The sequence below is a fragment of the Pelophylax lessonae genome, assembly GCF_965119305.1.
Source record: "Pelophylax lessonae genome assembly, chromosome: 4".
Classification (NCBI taxonomy): Eukaryota; Metazoa; Chordata; class Amphibia; order Anura; family Ranidae; genus Pelophylax; species Pelophylax lessonae.
Genome location: NC_138771.1, coordinates 70,080,371 through 70,097,324, shown reverse-complemented (window position 1 = coordinate 70,097,324; position 16,954 = coordinate 70,080,371). Strand labels below are relative to the sequence as shown.

The window sequence follows — 16,954 nt, the reverse complement described above, 5'->3', positions numbered from 1 at the left end:
AGCCTCTTGATCATTCTTAACCACTTGCCGACAAACCGCCCTAGTTATATTGTGGCAGGTACATTGTTTCGTGTAGCAGATAGTGGGGGCATGCGCTGTTTGGCTAGAGGGGCAGCTAATCAGCGGGTCCCACGGACACGATGTCTGCCGGGGCACCTGCGATCGCTCCCTATGGAGACAGAATGGCGGTTTGCCTTTGTAAACACGGCAGACCGCTGTTCTGTCAGTGATGAACATAGGGATCCTTCGTTCCTCCTGTTTATGAACACAGGTCTCCGTGTTCATCCAGCAGGTCTGCAGGTTCTCGCAAAAAGGCTTACCCATAAGTCGCTTTGAAGGTGCGGTTGTGGGGCGCGCGTGCACACCCATTAGCCAACGGAAAGCTGATCTGTGGGGCCCGCTGCAGCGATTTCCGCCGGGCACCTGCGAAAGCTCCCCGTGGAGACAGAACGGCGGTCTGCTGTTGTAAACACAGCAGACTGTTGTTCTGTCAGCAATTAACACAGGGCTCCTGTGATCCTCCTATTTAGCAATACGGGTTCCTGTGTTGATTCCATAAGTCCATCCCCCACACAGTTAAAAAGCACCCCCTAGGCACACATTTAACACTTTGATCGCTCCTCGTGTTAACCCCTTCCATGCAAGTGTCATTAGTGCAGTAACAGTGCATATTTTTTGCACTGATTACTGTAATAATCACTGGTCAATGCCATTGGTCCCCCCCAAAAGTGTCAAGTGTCCGATCTGTCCGCCGCAATGTCGCAGTCCCGCTACAAATCGCTGATCTCCGCCATTACTAGTAAAAAAAATAAATAAATAAATAAAAATGACCAATCTTTCCCCTAGTTTAGAGGTGACAGCTGTTGCGCAAACCAATCACTATACACTGGGATTTTTTTTTAAACAAAAATATGTAGCAGAATACATATTGACCAAAAAAATTGATGGAAAATTGATATTTTTTGGGGGGAATGTTTTTATAGCAGAAAGTAAAAAAAATATTTTTTTTTTTTTTTCAGAATTATCACTTTTTTTTGTTTTTAGCGCAAAAAATAAAAAACGCAGAGGTGCTCAAATACCCCCAAAAGAAAGCTATTTGTGTGTGTGGGGGGGGGGGGGGGGAAGAACATCAATTGTATTTGGGTACAGCACCCCACGACCGTGCAATTGTCCGTTAAAGTAACGCAGTGCCGTATCGCAAAAAAATGGCCTGGTCGTTAAGGGGGTAAAACCTTCTGGTCCTTAAATGGTTAAAGGCGTCACCACCCCCCCCCCCCCCCCCCCACCGCCCTCGGGTTCTTCTACCAGCTTGCTTGTGCAATTGGCAAGCCAGAGAAGGAATCAACTACCGGTGGAAGTTCACCATAGAAAATACCGAGGACCAGATGGTCCCTGGCAGGCTCTATGACTCTCAAAGGCCCGGGCGCAGTGTTCCAACGTCACGTCTTGCCTGATAGTTGTAAATACTGCCGTGTTTTTTTTTTTTTTGATCTTAGTCTTTCCTGCCTAGAGGAGAGATGTCTCCAAAAATCCACATCTCTCCAAAAAGAGGACCTGTCTGTCATGCCCTATTCCTATTGCAAGGAATGTTTACATTCCTTGTGATAAAAAAAAAAAAAATTAAAGGGAAAGTATAGAAATAAAATAATAATAAAAAAAGTTAAAGCGTCCACGTCCCCGCTTGCTTGCATGCAGAAGTGAATGCATACGTACGTCGCGCCCACATATGTAAACGACCACATGTGAGGTATTGCCTCAAACATTAAAGAGAGAGCAACGATTATAGCCCAAGACCTCCTCTGTAACTCTAAACTGGTAACCTGTAAAGATTTTTAAAGCGTCACCTATGGAGATTTTTAAGTACCAATGTTTGGTGCCATTCCACAAGTGTACGCAATTTTCAAAGCGTGACATGTTCGATATCTATTTACTCGGCGTAACATCTTTCTCATACAAAAAAAATTGTGCTAACTTTTAGTGTTTTTTGTTCAATTTGTGAAACCATTTTCTTTAAAAAAAAAAAAACATATTTGAAAAATTGCTGCGTTTTTAATACTGTGTGACATAAAACGTTTTAATGACCACCATTTTATTCCCTAGGGTCTCTGCTAAAAAAAAAATAAAAAACATAAAAAATGATGATTTTTACATGTAGGAGTGAAGTGCCAGAAAAGGCCCAGTATGGAAGTGGTAAAAATCCCTGCACTTCTTACTCTTCTTTCTGTAGTGCTTCCAGGACAGATCAGAGTGATTTTGATTGGTCCACGCTGGCACAGAGCATTACTCTGATCCATCCTGGAAGTACTGCACCGAGGAAAGTGGCGTTTGCAAATATCCAGACTGCTTCCCTGGCTGCGTGGGCACTGACAACTCATTGTTCAATCTTCAACCCTACAGTGGATCATGTTGGGATAAGAACTTGTTTACATCATATCTGTTGAGCAGCGTTTTTCTGTACATCACACATATATGGTGTTAAAGGGTCAAATAGAAAACCATTGTCTGTGTGCTCTGTTCACACCATGCGTGTGCCGTGATGTGAAGAACAGCGCAGCTCAACAAACATGGTGTGAACAATCCCTAAACCTTCCTATAAACCAGAGAACCCCTTAAAGAGGAAGTAAACCCTCCTCTGTAACTTGTACCTATAGGTAAGCCTATGATAAGGCTTACCTATAGGTACTGTAAATATCTCCTAAACATGTACCGTTTAGGAGATATTTACCTTACATGCAGCCAGTGATGTCACTGGCGCATGCGCTCTGAAGGAACGGCCGCTGGTGCCGTTTCTTCAGAGACCCGTGCCGTGACCGTCGGGAGTGACGTCACCGTGGCTCTGGCCAATATGATGGCCGGATGCCGCGATCCCGGAAGACGGGCGACTGGACATGTCACCCGTCATTGAGGTAAGCGGGCGGCACCGCGGGGGCTCGTTCTAAGGTAAGTATTTGCATAATGAGCTAGTATGCGATGCATACTAGCTGATTATGTGTTTATCTTCCAGCTTGTAAAAAAAAAAAAAAAAAATTACGGAGTTTCCAACCTCTTTAAAGGATGGGTCTCTCCAATTTTATTGGCTGACTAGCATTCCTGTTCAGAATTTTAAGGGTAGATGACAGGCGGCTGGCTGAACTAGCGTGTGAAGGTTGTTTTGGATTTGTAGCCGAGTGCGGTTACCATCGATTTCATAAATTTAAAGCGCTAAAAGTGAGAGCTAAACCTATTTTATGTGTACTTTTTAAAGTGTTATAATTAATCCGTAACCTCTCCTTTATTTTCTAGGGTTCATTTCACCCCACGGATAACATTCGCGGCATGAGGCATCATGGGCTGGTGGAGAGGGTATCAAGAAACCGCCTGCACTCGCCTCATCACAGACCTGTGGAGAAGCATGGACGTCAGATATCCTTTAAAACTGATAAGGCTGGAGAAAGCTGGTCTGTACTGCCTCTGGCAGTAGCTGGATTCTTTCACCTCGGCAGTGGGCTGTTTTACTTCTTATAAACAATGAAATCTTGTCTAGATTCCAGCTCATTAGAATTATTCTTCTAGCACCAAGCACTTATCCCATTAAGACATGGCTTGAAGCTTTCTAGTTACTTATATTTCATTTGTAACTGTTTTTCCATTTTACTTGCTAAGAGTTTTCCATTTAGGTTTTTCTCATCTGTTAGGTTATTGTTGTCTTTTTGTGCTTTTTTAGACATTTTATAATGCATCTAGTTTGGACTGAGTATGCAACCGGTAGGTTTAATGTGGAACCAGCCAGGGCCCATGTGATTTGTAGAAAGCTTCTATTATAACTTTAAAGTTACAAAATGTAATACATGGCTACACTGATCCAGCTTAGACCAATGCAACTAAGCATATACCATACCTGGCTGATGCCCCTGGAAGCTAATGGACACTGCTACTCCAGTGATCTCCATTTGCTTCTGGGTCCCGTGCCAAGCAACTTCCATACTGCATTCTGAACACAGAAGGCGGTCTGCTTGGCACATGTACCATTCAGAGATGCTTTGCAACCTCTGAATTAGAGCTGCACGATTCTGGCCAAAATGAGAATCACGATTTTTTTGCTTGAAATAAAGATCACGATTCTCTCACGATTCTCTGTGTAACATCTTTTACATTATAAAAAAAATTGGGATAACTTTACGGTTTTGTTTTATTTTTTTTATTTTTTTATTCATTAAAGTGTATTAATTGCGTTTGAAAGACTGCTGCGCAAATACAGTGTGACATAAAAATTTACAACAATCACCATTTTATTCTGCAGGGTCTCTGCTAAAAAAAAAATATATATAAATGTTTGGGGGTTCTAACTACTTTTCTAGGAAAAATAAACTGATTTAACTTGCAAGCAACAAGTGTAGGAAAAAGGTTTAGTCTTTAAGAGGTTAAACTTCCTTCCTCTGGCAGAGGGAAAGAAAAGTTACAATGTAATCATTTGTGTTTACAGTTCAGTGGGAGACTAATGCTGATAGGCTTTTGCAGGAGGCTTTTTTTTTTTTTTTTTTGACAGCTGCTCCCTCACAGCTATGTAAAGAATTGAGCAAGTGTCATGTTAAGCTCTTCAGGGGGAGTGAATCGCGATCTCGATTCTGTTACGATTAATCGTGCAGCTCTACTCTGAATGAATGCAAGCATTAAAAATGCTTCAAAACGAAATTGCGAAGCTGTAGCACCTTACTCCTGCGCTCAGTAACAGAGCTCCACTGTCCACTTCATTCCACAGAACTCACACTTGGCATCCCAAATGGCTAAGGCCTTGCTGCCCTATAAGACTGGGGTTGTCTGAAGGCATTGTAATCAAAAAACAAAGAGCGCACCGGCCTATTGCATTATCCTCAATATCGGCTTTGATTAAAAATGTGTATACTCACAAACAGTAGTTATTAAACTTCACAGCCTGGCTCTGAAGAAGGGGCTAAGCCTCGAAACGCATCAGCCATCCTCTATCAAGGACAGTGGGCACAGATACAGATTGTTCCTGATGTTTGGATTGGATATGCTGTTTTATAACTATTGTTTGAGCCTGGGTTCACACTGGGGTCACTTGTAAGGCGACTCAGCCACCTGACAAGTCGCACTCCATTTAGTGCAATGGAACCGTTCCATTTAGAGCAAGTTCCGACTTCTAAAAAGGTTCCTGCACTGCTTTGGGGGCGACTTGCATTGACTTCTATTAGAGAAGTCGTTAGCAAGCCACACTGAAGTCACGCTGCACGGACGGCTTCAGAGTCGGGCGACTTTGAAGACGCCCCCCCCCCCCCCCCAGTGTGAACCGAGCCTTAGTGTATACACATTTCTAATCAATAAAACCGATATTGAGGATAATGCGCTAGGCCAGTGCGCCCTTTGTTTGTTTTCTTGATTAGAATGCAAAGCATTCTCTGTTTGGACTAGTTGGAGAGCATGACATCACTGCCCTACCGTTCCACCTTGTCCAATCAGAGAACGTTTTGCATTCATTCATCCATTACAGGATCATGGGGTTTGTTCTTCCCACCAGCTTCTGTCATTTTTTTAAAATTGGTACTGCTGTGTGGGACTTCATTCATTTGCAGGAGGTTGTGAATAAAAAACCACAAGTCCCATCTTCCACTGCAGCAGAGGGGCACATCACTGCACTTGTAGTTACATCTCCTAGCTCCATAGCGGACAGTCCAGGGGCTAAAGGAAGAGTCTGCGGGAGCCATAGCATTGCACCTGCAATCAGCTGATCATGATTGCAATGCTTTGTAAATCCAAATGCAAAAAGTGTATTTTTGCTATCTTCAAACTTAATGCATTTATAGTGTGTGTGTGTGTGTGTGTGTGTGTTGGTATTGTCCTTTCAAAATATTTGTCAAATGAAACCTGCTAACTGGTAACCTGCTCCTTTTTACCCACAAACCGTTCCCCTGTTATATCTTCCCCTTAAGTTGTTAAACCCTACTACGTCACATAGTGCATAAGGTGACAGACTAAATCTTCCGGGGACTAAGAATAGGTTCTTATGGTGGGAATGGTGAGACTGCCCAAAGCAATATAATTTTTTAAGAACTAATTTCATGTATGAATTTTTTCACGAAGTTCCACTTTTAATGCATCTGGATAGATTTCATGTCTGCTGCATTCAGGGCACTGGGGAGAGGGGCAGAAATATACCTACTTGCACGCTGGGGAGAGGGGCAGAATCATGCCTCCTTGTACAACAGGGAGAGAGGGGCAGAATCGTGCCTCCTTGTACAACGGGGAGGGACAGTATCATGCCTCCTCGTACACTGGGGGCAGGGGCCAGAATCATGCCTCCTTGTACACTGGGGAGAGGGGCAGAATCATGCCTCCTTGTACAACAGGGAGAGGGGCAGAATCGTGCCTCCTTGTACAACGGGGAGGGACAGTATCATGCCTCCTCGTACACTGGGGGCAGGGGCCAGAAACATACCTGCTTGTACACTGGGGAGAGGGGCAGAATCATGCCTCCTTGTACACTGGGGAGAGGGGCTGAATCATGCCTCCTTGTATACTGGGGAATGCCATTAATAGTGAATGGTACAGCAAACTCACGGCACGTTTTGGAAACGCAAGCAAAATTGTGCGTTTACTCAGCGATATAGTGTGAATGCAGCCTTAAGGTTTACATTATACATTAAAGTGAAATGTGTTTTTTTAAGTAACATTTTGAAACCCGCCATTTTCTTAATAGTAAATCTATTTTCTAACACAATTCCAAGTTCTACTCTGTGGCCTTTAGAAGTCTTGTACTGTATTCCCTGTGTATTATTGTATTCTGGAGCAACCCAAAACTTGTGTGCCTAAAGTCTATTTTTGTTGTAAAAAACAACTTTCCGTGGGTCTTAGGCCCCTTTCACACAGGGCTGGCTCCGCTGGGGTCTGCTTGCTCAGTGGAATATCTCTCTCAGAAATTTTTCGGACCAGGCTTTCTATTTATGAACATCATTTATGCTCGGCTCAGATTTATGTGTGCTGTGAATGCGCACAGAAATGCGCTGCTCTCTAGCAGACACACAAGTGTGCTATTCTTTATGGTCCTCCCATCCATTGGTAAATGCGCACTGCATTGCAGGTCGGTTCGGTGTGGCACAACGTTATAAAGGGTGTTGGGAACTTCTTTCCTCATATTTCTCGCAGGTAGGGCAGCTCATTGAAATGAATGAACTGCCCTACACAAAACGCAACTCGCAGATATCTGAACCAAGCTTTTGAAACTCTTTTCATGTTTGTTTACGTAACCAAATTGTAAGGCTCCGTTAACATTTAGGCTTCCCGGAACGTGGCGGGAATCGGCCTGCTATCCCAAATCGGCGCAAATGGTCCAGAACTTCTTTTGCATGACAGACGTTCTGCAATTCGGTTTGCACGATTTTACCACAATTCATCAGGTGACAATCGTGGCAAAATCGCCCCTTTAAACGCCTAGATGTGCACAGAGCCTCAAAGCTAAAGTCTTGAATAAGTAAATATATAGAAGAGACTTGTGAATTTATATTGGACTCTCTTGGTGAGCTTTGTGTATTTCTTCCAGATCTGTGCAGTAATCCAGTGTGATACTTTACCTCTGTGTGGTGTCTTCCTGTAATAAAGACCGCTCACTGCTGCTCTCTCTTTGGGCAGGGTTGACTAGTCTTGTCTGGGCCCCTCCCACATTAAGTTGGACCTGCAATGCCCCTCCCACAGCTTTTCTCAGCACAGGCTATGTACAGCACAGTGTATTCTACAAAGTATTCAGCAGGTTTGTAGAGGTTGGTGCTCACATAGTGGGTTAACTGTATATCATTTGTGACTTTTATGGAATATATTTAAAAAAGTCTTTTTTTTTTTTTTTTGTACCTAGAGTTCAGCTTTAATTTAACCACTTGCCGACTGCCGCACGACTATTTACGTTGGCAGTCAGCCCCTCACAGGCAGAGCGACGTAGTACTACGTCTTTAGCCTGTGAGGGTCTAGGAAGCGAGCGCGCGCCCCCGAGTGGTCACGAACCCCCCCCCCCCGCACGCGTGTGACCGGCGGACCCGGTCACTCGGCGATCGTCGGTGCAGAGGGAGAAAGGCAGGCGGCTGATGTAAACAAGCCGCCTGTCATTCTCCCCTGTGTAGAAACAGTGATCATACGGTTCTACTATGTAGGACCGTTGATCACTGTTCCTACACCTCAAGCCACAGCCAATGACAGTTAGAATCACGCCCCTAGGGACACGCCTAACCCCTCCCTCTCAAAAAAAGTTAACCCCTTCACTGCCAGCGTAATTTTACAGTAACAGTGCATATGTATAGCACTGATTACTGTAGAAATGTCACTGGTAACCCCAAAAGTGTCAAAAATGTCAGTCAAGGGTCCGATCTGTCCGCCGCAATGTCGCATTACCGCAAAAAAAATGCAGATCGCCGCCAATACGCGTTAAAAAAAACAACAAAAATGACAAAAATCTTTCCCTTTGTTAGTAAACGCGATAACTTGTGCGCAAACCAATCAAAATACGCTTTTTGCGATTTTTTTTTTTTTTTTTTTTTTTTTTTTTTTTTTTTTTTACCAAACATATGTAGCATAAAACAAATTGGCCGAAAAAGTAAAAAAGTTTTGATTTTTACATTTTTTTGGGGGAATTTCATATAAAAAAATGTGAAAAATATTATTTTTGCAAAATTGACGCTCTTTTTTTGTTTATAGCGCATGATCAAAAAATCGCACAGGTGATCAAATACCACCAAAAGAAAGCTCTGTTTGTGGGAAAAAAAGGACGTCAATTTAATTTGGGTACAGCGTCGCACGACCGCGCAATTGTCCGTTAAAGTCACGCAGTCCCGAATCGCAAAATAGGCCCTGGTCAGGAAGGGGGTAAAATCTTCCGGGGCTTAAGTGGTTAAAAATCTAATAATATTGCAAGTTCCTTTCTAAGAAGTAACGTTTGAGATTAGCGTCAGTTGTGTAAAGTGTCGGGTTTGTGTGTGCTGTCTTAGTGCTGGAGCCGTCTGCTGTCCTGTGCTTCCAGTTCCCCTGTGTCTTGATTTTGTTGTTCAGTGGCCTTTATTCATGTCCTCTGTGTGAATCAACACAGATCGTAGGAATTAGAGCATGTCTGACTGTTTTGGCATTGCTTCACAGCGTCTGAAGTTCCTTCTCTCTTCCACCAGCCTGGAAGATTTGCAGGGAAGATAAAGTGTTGAACATTTTCACAAGTTCACTTTAATGTGCTTGTGAAGTCATGATGGGGATGTGTGTTGTTAACAGTGGTGGTGATGGGTCTGGGGCCGTGTTTATAAGAAGTAGAGCGAAGAAACATGGAGCTATAGTACAGACAGGGGACAGCTGTTTTGTTTTCCAGGAAAAACACACAATTCAGTAATATGTAAGCAGTGAGAACCTTCTATTTACTATTGTCTAATTTTTGTTTTTGGATGCATTTCTAGAAGGGAAATGACTGCTCTATAGCAGATGATCACAGCTGCTTTGTGCTACAGATGGCAAACTTGCATCCACACCTAAACTGAAGTTTGAACCAATAATGTTCTATTCCCCATCCTGCTAATGAAGTAACCGAAAAGCTGCTGGGAACATTTTTGCAATGGCCAGCAGCTCGCATACAAAAAAACAAAAATATATATACATACATACATACATACATACATACATACATACATACATACATACATATATATATACAAATTGTATTCAGAATGAATAAAAAAAATATACATTTTAAAGTATATACATACAAACAAAGGACCCCCACCTGTAACTGGCCTTCGCCGCAAGGAAGAGCGACACATGTCAAACAAAACCATTTCATAAATCAACAAAATTCACAGCTTCACTTACCAACCAGCCTGCAAGCAACCTAATTATCCTGTTTAACAGTTTGCGTTGAAAACAGGGGTTTAGTTTCCACACATTTGAAAATGCATGCATAGTCTGCAGAGCCACTTTACGGCACCCCAGTATTATCTGCAGTCCCTAACTCTATACATTTTTTTTTTTTTTTTTTTTATTTGTTCATAGCCAAAATGTATCCACAATGGGAAACCAAAATTTGAGAAGTATTTGCATAGCCAAACTTTATTCAGAATTAATAAAAAGATATGCATTTTCAAGTATATGCGTAGCCAAAGGTATCCAATATTAAAAGGATAAGATCACCTTTTCACAAAAAATAATAAATGCACAGGTCAAAAATTTGCGTCTATTATTTTTTTTTTGCAGGAGCCTGTGCAAAGCATTGCATCAGGGATCAGCAGATCACTTGTGCCATGCAGGTCTCCTGCAGATCTGTTAATGTGTAGTCTATTCTCAATCTACTATATTTATAGACATTACAGTGTGTGTGTGTGTGTGTGTGTGTGTGTGTGTATATATATATATATATATATATATATATATATACACACACACACACACACACACACACACACACACACACACACACACACACACACACACACACACACCGTATCTCACAAAAGTGATTGCACCCCTCACATAGTTGTAAATATTTAATTCTATCTTTTCATTTGACAACACTGAAGAAATTACACTTTGCTACAATGTAAAGTAGTGAGTGTACAGCTTGTATAACAGTGTAAATTTGCTGTCCCCTCAAAATAACCCAACACACACCCATTATTGTCTAAGCCGATGGCAACAAAAGTGAGTACACCCCTAAGTGAAAATGTCTAAATTGGGCCCAAAGTGTCATTTTGTATGGCCACCTTTTATTTTCCACCACTTTCTTAACCCTCTTGGGCATGGAGTTCACCAGAGCCAGTTGTCACCGGTGTCCTCTTACATAACGACATCACTGGAGCTGGTGGATGTTAGAGACCTTGCGCTCCTCCACCTTCCGTTTTTGAGGATTCCCCACAGATGCTCAATAGGGTTTAGGTCTGGAGACATGCTCAGCCAGCCCATCACCTTTACCCTCAGCTTCTTTAGCAAGGCAGCGGTCATCTTGGAGGTGGGTTTGAGGTCGTTATCGTGTTGGAATACTGCCCTGCAGACCAGTCTCCGAAGGGGGAGGGGGGGGGAATCGTGCTCTGCTTCAGTATGTCACAGTACATTATGGCATTCATGGTTCCCTCAATGAACTGTAGCTCCCCAGTGTCGGCAGAACTCATGCAGCCCCTGACCATGACACTCCCACCACCATGCTTGACTGTAGGCAGGACACACTTGTCTTTGTACTCCTCACCTGGTTGCTGCCACACACGCTTGACACCATCTGAACCAAATAAGTTTATCTTGGTCTCATCAGACCACAGGACATGGTTCCAGTAATCCATGTCCTTAGTCAGCTTGTCTTCAGTAAACTGTTTGCGGGCTTTCTTGTGCATCATCTTTAGAAGAGGCTATGACAGCCATGCAGACCAATTTGATGCAGTGTGTGGCGTATGGTCTGAGCACTTACAGGCTGACCCCCCTACCCTTCAACCTCTGCAGCAATTCTGGAAACACTCATACATCGATTTCCCAAAGACAACCTCTGGATATGATGCTGAGCACATGCGCTCAACTGTTGACCATGGTGAAGTCTGTTCTAAGTGGAACCTGTCCTGTTAAACCGCTGTATGGTCTTGGCCACCGTGCTGCAGCTCATTTTCAGGGTCTTGGCAATCTTCTTATAGCCAAGGCCAGCTTTTAGAGCAGGGGTCCTCAAACTTTGTAAACAGGAGGCCAGTTCACGGTCCCTCACACTGTTGGTGGCCGGACTAAAGTTTGAAAAAAAATATGAACGAATTCAATGCAGAGAGACCATCGTGCCCCTTTTCAATGCAGAGAGACCATCGTGCCCCCTTTCAATGCAGAGAGACCATCGTGCCCCCTTTCAATGCAGAGAGACCATCGTGCCCCCTTTCAATGCAGAGAGACCATCGTGCCCCCTTTCAATGCAGAGAGACCATCGTGCCCCCTTTCAATGCAGAGAGACCATCGTGCCCCCTTTCAATGCAGAGAGACCATCGTGCCCCCTTTCAATGCAGAGAGACCATCGTGCCCCCTTTCAATGCAGAGAAACCATCGTGCACCCTTTCAATGCAAGCGTGCCCCCCTTTCAATGCAGAGAGACCAGCGTGCCCCCCTTTCAATGCAGAGAGACCAGCGTGCCCCCCTTTCAATGCAGAGAGACCAGCGTGCCCCCCTTTCAATGCAGAGAGACCAGTCAGTGCACTTACCTGCAGCGGCGGTGGGGCATCTCCTCGAGTCCTCCCGCCTCCTTCTCGGCCAGTGGCATGATTTCGCCTTTCGGCCAATCCAGAAGCGGGTCTCGGACCCACTTCCTGATTGGCCAGGAGGAGGATCCGTGTCACAATAGCGAATTTTCATTCGCTATTGTCACACAAATGGGTGGGCTAGGGCGCAGTGCTCTGCGCCCCAGTTCCACCCTTTTCTGAAGCCTATTAGAGCCTCTGGCTCTAATTAGGTGATTCAGGAAAAAAAAAACAGTGTGAATGATACATCCCGGCCGGCGGGCCAGGTTCAGTACACTGGCGGGCGGCATGCGTAGTTTAAGGACCCCTGTTTTAGAGCAACAATTATTTCTTTCAGATCCTCAGAGAGTTCTTTGTCATAAGGTTCCATGTTGAACTTCAGTGACCAGTATGAGAGAGTGAGAGCGATAACACCAAATTTAACACACCTGCTCCCCATTCACACCTGAGACCTTGTAACACTAACGAGTCAAAAGACACTGGGGAGGGAAAATGGCTAATTGGGCCCAATTTGGACATTTTCACTTAGGGGTGTGCTCATTTTTGTTGCCAGCGGTTTAGACATTAATGGCTGTGTGTTGTTTTGAGGGGACAGCAAATTTACACTGTTATACAAGCTGTACACTCACTACTTTACATTGTAGCAAAGTGTCATTTCTTCACTGTTGTCACATGAAAAGATATAATAAAATATTTACAAAAATGTGAGGGGTTTACTCAGTCTTGTGAGATACTGTGTATGTTTGTAAGTATGTATACATACAGGTACATCTCCTAAAACTAGAATATCATCAAAAAGTTTAATTCAGTAATTCAAAAAGTGATACTCATATATTTAGATGCGTTACACACAGAGTGATCTATTTCAAGCATGTCTTCCTTTTAATTTTGATGATTATGATTTACAGCTTGTGACAATCCAAAAGTCAGTATCTCAGAAAATTAGAATATTACATAAGACCAATAAAAAAATGGATTTTTAATACAGAAATGTTGACTTACTGTATAGTACGCCATCAATACTTGGTCGGGGCTCCGTTTGTATGGATTACTGCATCAATGCGCTGTGGCATAGAGGCGATCAGCCTGTGGCACTGCTGAGGTGTTATGGAAGCCCAGGTTTCTTTGATAGGGGCCTTCGGCTTATCTGCATTGTTGGGTCTGATGTCTCTCATCTTCCTTTTGACAAGACCCCCACAGATTCTCTATGGGGTTTAGGTCAGGCGAGTTTGCCTGCCAATCAAGCACAGTGATACCATTGATCATGTGACCAGGTATTGGTTAGAGATTAGAGACACCAGACCCAACAATGCAGACAACCCAAAGGGCACTATAAAGCAACCTGGGGTTCCATAACACCTCAGCAGTGCCACAGGCTGATCGCTTCCATGCCAGGCCGCATTGATGCAGTAATTCATGCAAAAGGAGCCCCGACCAAGTATTGAGTGCATACTATACTGTACATGGACATACTTTTCAGTAAGCCAACATTTCTGTATTAAAAATCCTTTTTTTGTTTTTTTTTTTTTTTTTTTTTTTTTACTAGTCCTTTGTAATATCCTAATTTTCTGAGATACTGAATCTTGGGTTTCCACTAGCTGTAAGCCATATTCATCAAACTTAAAAGAAAAATGCTGTAATGCATTAATATAAAATTTGAGTTTCACTTCTTGAATTGAATTACTGAAAAAAATTAACTTTTTTAAATATATTCTAATGTTATGAGAGGCACGTGTGTGTAAAATATATATATATATATATATATATATATATATATATATATATATATGTGTGTATGTATGTATGTATGTGTGTGTATATATATAAAAAAACTTTTCAGTTTATAGGATCAGCTCTGACAACTACTTAAGAGGGCTGTTTGTAGAGATTTATTCTCACTTCCTTTTGTGTTCCTGGGACAGGAATTGAAGGAAATTTTCCCCATAGGACTCCGATTGTAAAAGTAAATTTACACCCTTCCCTAATCTATCCAAGAAGACACAAAAACTTTTGCCTATATGTATGCTTTTTTACATTAATTGCTACCTAGTTGGCTGTGACGAGAAGCATCCCATTTGTGTCAATAGACCAATTATGACATTTGGGGGTGTATTTATAAAAAAAAAAAAAAAATTGCAAAGTTATTTCTCCTGCAAAACTACATGTATTCTAGTGCCATCAAAATCTAGACCATTTTCTTACCGTATGGTTTTGTTTGTTCTTCATTCAAATGAAGAACAAACATGAAGCTCACAAGATGGTAGGTTATTTTTTTTTTCCTGTGGCTATCCGCCCCATCTAGTGCCCATGATGGGGGTATTTTCCTGATTTAAGCTTTTTCTTATAAATAAACATACAACCTGAGAAAACAATAGCTTGGAAACATTTAATTTTGCCAGGATTTGTACAGAGAAAATGTACATATAGGATAGCAGGACACATACCTCCTGCATGTCATTTGCTGTGTAGGAGACCCCTTTCACATGGCAAGTTTGTTGCACCTGCCAGATTCTGGCGGCAAGAATCTGCAGATTCTTGCTGCCGGAATAACTAGTTTATGCAATCAGCAGCGACTTCTCGGCCCATTTAAACTAATGGAAGGCTGACAGCAGCCGCTGCTGATCACATGTAGCTACACACAGAGCGATTAGCTGTGGTTTGGGACACATGTCTGAGCCAGGATGTAGTCAGCTGCTGCTGATCGCATAACCCGGTCATTCCAGTAACAAGAATCCACAGATTTTTGCTGCAGGCCGCCACAAACCGGCCGTGAGAAAGGGGCCTAATACTGGCTATATTCTGGGTTGGTGGTTATTTTCTTGGCAGTACACAGCGTGACTTTATTATTTTTTTTAAATAGGTGTAAATAAGGTTCAGATGTCTCTTTAAATGTGTTTAGCGTGTTAAAAAAAAAAAAACCTGTTTGGTTGGTTGGTGGGAGGATTCTGATTGGCTGCGAACAATCCTTTTGCTGCCAAGCCCGTTTTTGGAGTGCAATAGAAAAGCAAATTTCTGCTTGGAAATCCATGTGATAGACTGTCAGGAGAAAAAAATACATCCTTAAGCCCCGTACACATGTACCGATCGCCGGCCGAACGATCGGCCGTCTTTTGTCCAGGGCTGTCGTGTCCGCTGAAAAGTGCAAAAGACTGCACACGAATTTTGTCGGCCAACACCAGCCGACTGCAGAAGTGATGTCATGTGATGGTTGACTTTCCGTGTTTTTTTTTCTTTTCTGAGCATGCCCAGTCTTGCAAATCTGCTGTCTGTCGGCCGAAATCTGTACTGACTGGCGAACAATCGGCCGTTCTGGTGTTGGCCTACAAAAATGTTAATGCCTGCATGACAGATTCTGTTCGGCCGAAAATGCGCTGTCGGCTGTCGGAAGCTTCATACTAACAAGCCTACAATCGGCCGATCGGTCGGCGGCCGAATATTTGCGGCCGACAATCGCTACGTGTGTACGGGGCTTTATTGGATGATTTGTGGTTTAGTGCAACAACTATCCCCTTTGTTGTATCCTTGAAGGATCTGTGTGCAGATGGGTAATGGCAGAGAAGTCACTGAGGCCCTTTATGAAGTCCAGATGATGCTTTGGCATTTTTAACTGTAGCATCATACTGGCCTTTTTTTTTTTTTTTTTTATTTGCAATGCCATGTAAATGACTGGATCATACTGTGTAATATCTATAATTCTCATGTTTCAGCTGTGTGCGGGTCAAATACAAAGAGAACGGCTTCCAAACATTCATAGCAAGGAAGCAAATAAAGATCAGCTTTGTGCTTTTTTTTTTTTTGGGGGGGGTATTTGGGTCTTTGCCCTACTTATTTCAGAAGTGATTTTGTTGTTGAATGAGTCATCTAATTTAATGGGAATTTATTGTAGATAAAATGATTATGAGATTTTTTTTTTTGTATTTTTTTTATTAGCTAGACCATGATTTTTTAGCACCATGTTTTAACTGCTAACCACTCATTTTCTCCTCTTCATGTGTGTTGGGACATGCCACTCTCCAGTAAAGCATACTGTTTGCTTGGTAAATATGAAGGGCTTGCATTGCTCATTCAGACCTGTTTAGTGGCAGGCTACAGTGGCTTGATACAGAGAGGCAATAAAAGTCGAGGTAAGGCTGTGAACTAAATTTGTCAGACAGAATGGCGCATGGAAGGATCAGCCTCTTCTGATGTGGCTTCTGGATGAAGTGAGCTTACAGAACTGTGGAGAGCTTTTTCTCCATTAAATGCACCTAAAGACATGACATAACCTTTCTTTGGGAAAGCAGTAGATTTTTTTATTTTAGGAATTTTGGAAATGAATCCACAGCATTAATTACATTGTAGAATTTAAAGTAAATTTCTCTTTCGTTCATTGAGACACAGCTCCTGATCTTCTTGACCATTGGGTTATATTGCCCCCTACAGGAGTAGGACACTGCTCAGAAAAAGAACTTGACTATGCCTATGGGCAGTCCCAGGAGGTATACTCCCCCCCCCCCCCCTTTCTGCTATAGGTACTCAGTTTTTTTTCTGTCTAGTCAGGAGTAAGGACCTAGTTCCTTGCTGGGATCTCTGGTACTGGCATTTTTTCTTTTTAGATAGATTTTTTTTTTCTCATGGTTTTTTACTGTGAGATCTACAATCAATTGTCGGACTGGCTGACGGGCTGGATAATCTAGATCCTGTGGTCACCCTAGTCTTGCCAGCATGCACGCGTAGAGCTAAGCTCCGCGCTAGGTTGGCAGCGACAT

At 42.8% G+C, this 16,954-nt stretch overlaps 1 protein-coding gene across 2 annotated transcripts in view; it reads left to right on the top strand.

The window, feature by feature from the left end:
- Positions 1 to 16,954, top strand: part of CRTC3 (CREB regulated transcription coactivator 3) — a 309,654-nt gene that overhangs the window by 122,947 nt on the left and 169,753 nt on the right. For both annotated transcript variants that reach the window (XM_082253380.1, XM_082253379.1), the window contains exon 3: positions 3,283 to 3,397. In XM_082253380.1, the coding sequence (XP_082109506.1) occupies positions 3,283 to 3,397 (115 nt within the window). The remainder of the gene's footprint in view (positions 1 to 3,282; positions 3,398 to 16,954) is intronic.